At 37.1% G+C, this 9,003-nt stretch overlaps 1 protein-coding gene across 1 annotated transcript; it reads left to right on the top strand.

Moving 5' to 3' along the window:
• Window positions 1-449: 449 nt before the first annotated feature.
• On the top strand, window positions 450-8,763 carry LOC131538474 (interferon-induced very large GTPase 1-like). Its single transcript, XM_058772347.1, has 4 exons — window positions 450-2,279; window positions 2,828-4,978; window positions 5,116-5,332; window positions 5,981-8,763. Exons 1-4 carry the CDS (start codon window positions 702-704, stop codon window positions 8,761-8,763), a joined length of 6,729 nt encoding a protein of 2,242 aa, XP_058628330.1. The 5' UTR covers window positions 450-701.
• The last annotated feature ends 240 nt before the right edge of the window (window positions 8,764-9,003 follow it).

Here is a 9,003-nt window from a genome sequence, read left to right as displayed (position 1 = left end):
AAATAAAAGTTTTAATTTCTATATATACTGACTCCAAGTTTTTGAATGGTATAGTGTATATTCTTACACTTGGAGTAAGACTGGAGTAATGATGCTGAAAATTTAGCTTTGATCACAGGAATGAAATATATTCAAATAGAAAGCAGTTATTTTAAATAGTAAAACTATTTCACAATATTACTCCTTTAGCAAATACAACTTACAGTGCATATTGTTTATGTACTCAGAAGGGGGAAAAAAATTGAAATTCTGGGTTATTTCTCTCAGCAGATCGGAATGAACTTGTTTGTTTACGTGGAGGCGATGTGGGCGTTTACATTCGAGCGCCTCAGAGAACACACCCTGTTTATTTTCTTTCTTTTTTAAAAGCAAATTGTTTTGTTGTTATTATGACTATACACAAATAAAAGTAGACCTTTTGCAGTTTCAAACGATACCTTATTCTTATCTGTACGATCTATATATATAGAAAACAAAATACATTACATGCTTTTGAAAAAATCATATCAAACTATTTGTAAAATTTATATTATACTATATCATCTTTCATTGAGTGCATGGGTTTTAGTTTGATATTATTCTCATTAATCTAGTGCTTTTCTTTCCATTCTCCAGCTTCTGCAAAGTGCACCAGTGATCTTCAAATAGTGCTTCTAGGTGCAAAGGGAACTGGAAAGAGTGCAACTGGAAACAACATCTTAATGAAAAATGTGTTTAAAGTAGGCAATTCTTCTAAATTAGTGACCAGTGATTGTGAGAAAATCACAGCTGAAATCAATGGCAGACATGTTACTGTGATTGACACTCCAGGACTGTTTAACAATGAAATTACAAATGAGGAGATCCACAAAAAAATCAAAAACTACTTCTCAAAATCACCAAAACCAGATGCGTTTCTCTCAGTGACATCAGTGGGACATTTCAACAACGATCATCACATAGAAGTGATAAAGTTAATTCAAGATACTTTTGGTGAAAATGCAATGGAAAATTCCATGGTGCTTTTTACCTGTGTGGACCAATTAGCGGGCAGGACCATAGAACAGTACCTGTTAGATAAAGAATCTACGATACATAAATGTGTTGATAAGTATGGTTATGGATATCACCAGTTTAATAATACACAGACTGAATACAGATACCAGGTTTTGAATCTACTGGACAAAATAGATAAACGGGTTGCAAAATCTCAGATGTGTAGTCAGAAACTGGAAAGAGAAAAAAAAGAGGACTTAGAAAAAAGGCAAGAGAGAAAAAATGATCCAAAACCAAAGGAACAATTGGGAATGGATAAAGAGAAACCGTATCAAAAGTTGAAAACGAGTACAAGAGATGATAGATATAATGAAACTATAACACCGTGCAAAGAAAAGAAAAGAAAAGAGACAAAGGATGACAATGGTAAACACAAGAGACAGAAACAAAACACTGACCTCAGTACAGAAACTGCCAATAAAAAGTTACAGGATAATAAAAACAAAAACAAGGAATATACTGTGCACTATTTTAAAAACAAAGAAGCAAGAGAAGAAATATTTATAGAGAGAGGGAAAGAAAGCCTGAATGTAAATAATGAGCAAGAGCCAACAATGTATAAGGTCTCAAACACAGGAGAACCTGAATGCAATGAACAAAAAGCAAAGAAAACACCTATATTACATGACAAGAAAGAAGAGATAAAGGGGAATGAAACCAGTGAAGCGGAAATGAAAAAAGATGACGACAGAATGACATTACAGAGTTCCACTGGTGAAATAGAAGAAAATGACAAGAAAACACAGAAAGGAAAGAAGGATCAAAATAAAGATACTGAAAGAGAACATAAAATAAGCATGAAAGAACAAAATGAGCAAGAACCAACAACATGTGAGGTGTCAAAAACAGGAGAACCTGAATGCTTCGGACAAATAGCAAACATCAAACCTATATTACATGACAAGAAAGAAGAGAGAAAGGGGAATGAAACCGATGAAGCAGAAATGAAAAAAGATGACGACAGAATGAAAATACAGAGTTCCACTGGTGAAATGGAAGAAAATGCCAAGCTAACACAGGAAGGAAGAAATGTTAAAAATAACGAGAGAGAGAGCAAAGAACCTGTGAAACAACAAGAGTTTAATAGAGAAAAAAGTGAGAGACTGGAAAATGAAGAAAACTGGAATGAAAAACTAAAGAATGTTAACAAACAACTCAAAATGAATGAAGAACAAAATGAAGACAGAAGCAACAGCATTACGACCATGACAACATGCTATCCTGATGGAGATTCTTCTGTACAGGTAAATGATAACCAACATTTCATGATTTAACAATTACATTTATTTATGTTGCAGAAAAATTACATTTTTTATTTTCACTTTCGCAATTTTCAGTTCTTGTTGTAAGTTGTTTTCCCACTCTTCCACCAAGGCACTTTTAAGTTCGACATATGGTTACATGTGGTTTGCCACTGCAAGGACAATCAGCTGTCCTTCCTGTCTCCGTGTAACACTGTCTTACATTATAGACATTGCAGTTTATCGCTCTGGCTACATCTGCAGTCCTCATGCCTCACTGCTGTGGGACTGTGGCATGTTCATAATATAACTACATTACATAAATATACTTGTACATAAATGTTCATAAATATACCTACATCCACATGCTGTAACAGAGGTACAATCAGGCACATCCATAAATAGGGAAGGAAAGTTAACTGAATTAACGTACACACATCATTATAGTTAGTTCCTTACAAATGATCAAGATAAGATCCTGATTTTTAGACTTCTACAACAATTGGTGAATTCATATTTTTGTACATCAATTTGATTTTGTCATTTTGCAGAGAGAGGAAAATACACAGAAGTCCAAACAACATGAATCAGTGGAAAATGAACAAATCACAAACCTCTTTAATAGACTGAATCTCAAAAACAGCCATTTAGATAAACTGACAACAGCTGACATTCTACAGCTTACCAAGTTTTCTCTGCACTGGCAGGAGCCACAAGATGAGAGTGAACTGGTTTATGCTTTCTTACGAAAACTGATGAGGATTAATTACATGACAAGATACACAAGCATTAAACACAAGGAAAAATATTACCAAATTAACTGTACAAATGAGGAAAAAGGACACAAGATAGATGAAACTAGCTACAAATGTGAGAACCAATCAGAGATCAATTTCAAAATCCACCCAATGGATGTTCAGATGGCTGTGTTTCATTGTGCTGATAGTTTCCTGAAGCAGCTGATGGTAACTAAACTCTCACAATGTCAGTATGCTCTGCCCCTGCTTGTTCCTGATCCATTCACACAACAGCTTGAGTTTCCTCTCTGGACTTTTAGACAAATCAACAAAAGCTGGAATATAAAAAATAACAATGAAATTATCACTAAAACCCAGCCAGTCTGCAAGGCAGCAACTCCAATGGTGGCTTTCTTCAGATTTGGTCTGGTGTCCTCATCAAAGTCTGAGCTGATGAACAAACTGATCAATGAGAAACACAACACATTCTTTCACAGGAACTGCAAAGGCAGCAGCACAACTAGAGTACTGATGGACGGAGTGGTGGAGATTGCCTGGTACTGTCCCTCCGGGAAAGACACTGATACATTTACTGACTGTGTTGCATTCTGCAATCTGCACGGTGATGCAGGAGACCATGACAAACAACTGAATATCTTGGCTGAAATGGCTTCTGTGAATGTTGTTCTTTTGCCACAGCTTGACAGAAATGACAGAAATGACAAAAATGCAATGAAAATCCAAAAGATCTACAAGGACTCAAAAACAGTAATTTGCCTCCTTGATAAAAATAATTCAGCCCTCACTGAAATGCGAAAAGGAAAATATAAAATTGGCTTGAAAGACAGAAATCAGTCAGAAGTAATGGAGGAACTTGTAAGAGCTATAAATGATGGCCTTTCACTTTCATCTACTAGATCATGTAGTGTTTTCAGACTTGAAGATGTGGCCAGATTCTCAGAGATTAGAGTAGATGAGCATGATCATGATGACTGCAGAACAGGAAAAGAAAAAGCACAGCAGATGATGAGCTTACTGGAGAAGACAGATCTAACGCAAAGCAAAGAATTACTTTTGCCCTGTCAGGGAAAACTGTGGCATCAGTGGTGTCAGAAGAACAAAGAGCTACATCAACCTCAAGGTGATGAAACAGAAATAGACATAAGCAGAAAAAAAACAGACCTCGAGAAAATCCGTAAACAGCAACATGCATCAGATACCAGTGAGTTCATGACGTTGTTTCTGAAAGAAATGAACACACTTAATGCAGATGGAAAGGTGTTTTTTCTTAAATGGCTTGGAATTCTCCTAGATCAACGCACCTCAGAAGATCTTTCTGCTCTGCGTTCCAAGTACAATATAAAGTGTTCAGAGATCTTAAAACTAAAGAAGAACAATGTTAAACCTGAACAGCTGGCAGCTGAGCAAACAGAACTGAAGAAAATATCTGAAGATTTACATTCTGCAAACTTTGGCTTGGTGCACATCCTGCGAGAGATTGGACAAATCTATGAATCATGTTCATCTGTAAAGAACAACAAGGATGGCCTGCAGTGTCACTTTTCTTCTCTCCCAAGTCTCGCAGCAGAGATGATGATCTCTGGATTTCCACTGGAGCTGATGGATGGAGATGCTTCTCATGTATCTCTGATATGGGTTACTGCTGTTTTTGATGAACTTGTCAAGAAACTGGGAGACCAGAGAGTCTTTGTGCTGTCAGTTTTGGGAATTCAGAGCACTGGGAAGTCCACGTTGCTGAATACCATGTTTGGACTCCAATTTGCAGTCAGTGCTGGCAGGTGCACCAGAGGAGCTTTCATGCAGCTGGTCAAAGTCTCAGATGAGATGAAAACACAGCTTAAGTTTGACTATATTCTGGTTGTTGATACTGAGGGTCTTTGTTCACTAGAACTGTCTGGAAGGAAACGAGAGATCATGACAATGAACTGGCCACATTTGTTGCAGGTCTTGGAAATCTGACATTGATCAATGTTTTTGGAGAAAGCTTAGCTGAGATGCAAAACATTCTTCAAATTGTTGTTCACGCCTTCTTGAGGATGAAGCAGGTTAAACTAAATCCAAGCTGCATATTTGTGCATCAGAATGTTTCAGACATCACAGCTAAAGAGAAAAATATGGAAGGAAAAAGAAAGCTGCTAGAAGAACTGGATGAGATGACAGAACTTGCTGCAAAAGATGACGTCTGTGAGGTTCAGTGCTTCAAAGATGTCATTAAATTTGATGCTCTGAATGATGTGAAGTATTGTGCACAACTGTGGGAAGGGAACCCACCTATGGCACCTCCAAACCCAAACTACAGTGAAAATGTTAACGACCTAAAGGAAACAATATTTTTTCATGCCTCACAATCTGATGGTATTATGTTGACACAACTAAAACAACATATGCAAGATCTCTGTGAGGCATTGCTTAATGAACGTTTTGTATTCAGTTTCAAAAACTCCCTGGAAGTTGCAAATTACAGGAAACTAGAAACTGAATACAGCCAGTGGTCTTGGAATCTTAAGAATTCTATGATGGAAATTGAAAACAAACTACTTATCAAAATAGAAAATGGCTTAATTAATACAATTAAGGACAATGATTTTGAAGACCGATTCAAAGAGATGAGTGAAGTAAATAAACATATGTCAGAATTCTTTAAGAAGCACAAAAATGCTTCTATGCTGTTTCAGTGGAAAGCTTTTGAGATAAAAATAAAAGAATTACTTTTGCCCTGTCAGGAAAACTGTGGCATCAGTGGTGTCAGAAGAACAAAGAGCTACATCAACCTCAAGGTGATGAAACAGAAATAGACATAAGCAGAAAAAACAGACCTCGAGAAAATCCGTAAACAGCAACATGCATCAGATACCAGTGAGTTCATGACGTTGTTTCTGAAAGAAATGAACGCACTTAATACAGATGGAAAGGTGTTTTTTCTTAAATGGCTTGGAATTCTCCTAGATCAACGCACCTCAGAAGATCTTTCTGCTCTGCGTTCCAAGTACAATATAAAGTGTTCAGAGATCTTAAAACTAAAGAAGAACAAAGGTAAACCTGAACAGCTGGCAGCTGAGCAAACAGAACTGAAGAAAATATCTGAAGATTTACATTCTGCAAACTTTGGCTTGGTGCACATCCTGCGAGAGATTGGACAAATCTATGAATCATGTTCATCTGTAAAGAACAACAAGGATGGCCTGCAGTGTCACTTTTCTTCTCTCCCAAGTCTCGCAGCAGAGATGATGATCTCTGGATTTCCACTGGAGCTGATGGATGGAGATGCTTCTCATGTATCTCTGATATGGGTTACTGCTGTTTTTGATGAACTTGTCAAGAAACTGGGAGACCAGAGAGTCTTTGTGCTGTCAGTTTTGGGAATTCAGAGCACTGGGAAGTCCACGTTGCTGAATACCATGTTTGGACTCCAATTTGCAGTCAGTGCTGGCAGGTGCACCAGAGGAGCTTTCATGCAGCTGGTCAAAGTCTCAGATGAGATGAAAACACAGCTTAAGTTTGACTATATTCTGGTTGTTGATACTGAAGGTCTTTGTTCACTAGAACTGTCTGGAAGGGAAACGAGAGATCATGACAATGAACTGGCCACATTTGTTGCAGGTCTTGGAAATCTGACATTGATCAATGTTTTTGGAGAAAGCTTAGCTGAGATGCAAAACATTCTTCAAATTGTTGTTCACGCCTTCTTGAGGATGAAGCAGGTTAAACTAAATCCAAGCTGCATATTTGTGCATCAGAATGTTTCAGACATCACAGCTAAAGAGAAAAATATGGAAGGAAAAAGAAAGCTGCTAGAAGAACTGGATGAGATGACAGAACTTGCTGCAAAAGATGACGTCTGTGAGGTTCAGTGCTTCAAAGATGTCATTAAATTTGATGCTCTGAATGATGTGAAGTATTGTGCACAACTGTGGGAAGGGAACCCACCTATGGCACCTCCAAACCCAAACTACAGTGAAAATGTTAACGACCTAAAGGAAACAATATTTTTTCATGCCTCACAATCTGATGGTATTATGTTGACACAACTAAAACAACATATGCAAGATCTCTGTGAGGCATTGCTTAATGAACGTTTTGTATTCAGTTTCAAAAACTCCCTGGAAGTTGCAAATTACAGGAAACTAGAAACTGAATACAGCCAGTGGTCTTGGAATCTTAAGAATTCTATGATGGAAATTGAAAACAAACTACTTATCAAAATAGAAAATGGCTTAATTAATACAATTAAGGACAATGATTTTGAAGACCGATTCAAAGAGATGAGTGAAGTAAATAAACATATGTCAGAATTCTTTAAGAAGCACAAAAATGCTTCTATGCTGTTTCAGTGGAAAGCTTTTGAGATAAAAATAAAAGAACTTCAAGAAAGCATTGTGAGCGAATCAAAGAGGAAACTGAATGAGGTTCTTAAACAGCGAGACATAAATAAAAAGATCAATGATCAGAGAACACATTACGAAAACATTATCTATGAAAACAGCAAACAACTTGCTTTAACACTCAAAGACACATTAAAGGATACAAAAATTCTGGAAGAAAAGTTTGATTCCTCTTGGAAAATGTGGGTAAATGACATCAGGAAAGACACTCCTGCATTGGCCGACTCGGATCCTGTTCTTTTTTTTGAAAGCAAGAAAGAAGTACACTACAATATTTTCCAGAAATGCTGTGAAGGAGCAACATCATGTGCCATTTTTGGACAGTTCATCTGTAATAAACTAAAAGAAACCATTCAACAGAGTGTCTACAAAAAGACTGCCAGAGACCTGGCAAATGAAATGAGATCAAACTGTGAATCACTGAATGGGAACCGATCTAAACTAGAGAAACACATCCTGAAGGTACTGGCAGAAGAGGAGAAGTTTGACATGTATGTGTCATACATTCATAATCCCAGAGACCTTGTTGAGAGTTTCATCAGAGATGAAGTCAGTAAGTACATCAGTGAAAAGTTCAGTGTTAGTGTTCTGCAAAAGATAAAAGAGGGCATTAAACTGCACCAGCAGAAGATCATAGAAGCAGCACATGAAGCATCTAAACTGGTTAAAGTAAAGAACGATGTTGATTCATGGTTAAATCATTTTACAAACCAGCTGTCAGATGTGCTGATGCTCTCTGAAAAGATCTTCACCGGAGTGAGTCATAATGATGTTGACATCAATCTCTTAGTAGATGTGATCCGAAGAGAACTCCCTTCTGTAAAATTTGACACAAGCAGAACAGAGGTAGTTAATTTTCTAGGTAAGCTAGACTATAAGGACAGGCCAGATGAGATTCTGATTGATCACCTTTGTCAGTGCTGTTGGGTTACGTGCCCTTTCTGTAAAGCCATCTGCACCAACACCATAGAAAATCACGGAGGAGATCACAGCGTTCCGTTCCATCGTAACGTAGGGCTGAATGGGTGGTATTTCAGAGGAACAAATAACTTGAGCGTTGACATCTGCACATCAAAAGTAGCAAGCAATCACTCTTTTTTCCCAAATGCCTCAGATAACATACAAATACCATGGAGAGAATACAGAAAAGGAGGTCCCAAATATGCTAACTGGAGCATTACACCTGACCTTTCTGAGCTGCCATACTGGAAGTGGGTTGTCTGCAGATTCCAAAAAGATCTGGAAAATAAGTACAATAAAAGATTTCTGGAGTCTGGGAAGATTCCAGGTGAATGGAGGAAGTACACAAAACAGGAAGCTATTGAGAGTTTAAATAAACACTATTAATAAATAAGTGATTTTTTTTATTCTACAGCAAATAGATACAAATTTGCTACAAAAATGAATAAGTGAAATTCCATGCATAATGAAATGTATTGTACCCCCCTAATTTAGCAGTATAGCTGTTCTTCTCCTGTTGCTAGGAATGGCTTTCCTTTATAGACTTTATGGCAGAATTTGTGGACTGCTCAAGTTCAGTATCTTTATATATCTGATATATAATTTTGATTGGATTTAATGCAGAAA

This window comes from Onychostoma macrolepis, chromosome 04 (assembly GCF_012432095.1).
Source record: "Onychostoma macrolepis isolate SWU-2019 chromosome 04, ASM1243209v1, whole genome shotgun sequence".
Lineage (NCBI taxonomy): Eukaryota > Metazoa > Chordata > Actinopteri > Cypriniformes > Cyprinidae > Onychostoma > Onychostoma macrolepis.
This window is presented reverse-complemented; position numbering and strand designations above follow the sequence as displayed.

Excerpts from the sequence above, each read along its gene's own strand:
- LOC131538474 (XM_058772347.1), top strand. The coding sequence starts at position 702 with ATGAAAAATGTGTTTAAAGTAGGCAATTCTTCTAAATTAGTGACCAGT. Across the intron at positions 2,280-2,827 it reads ATGGAGATTCTTCTGTACAG|AGAGAGGAAAATACACAGAA; the intron begins GTAAATGATAAC and ends GTCATTTTGCAG. Across the intron at positions 4,979-5,115 it reads ACTGGCCACATTTGTTGCAG|AATGTTTCAGACATCACAGC; the intron begins GTCTTGGAAATC and ends TTTGTGCATCAG.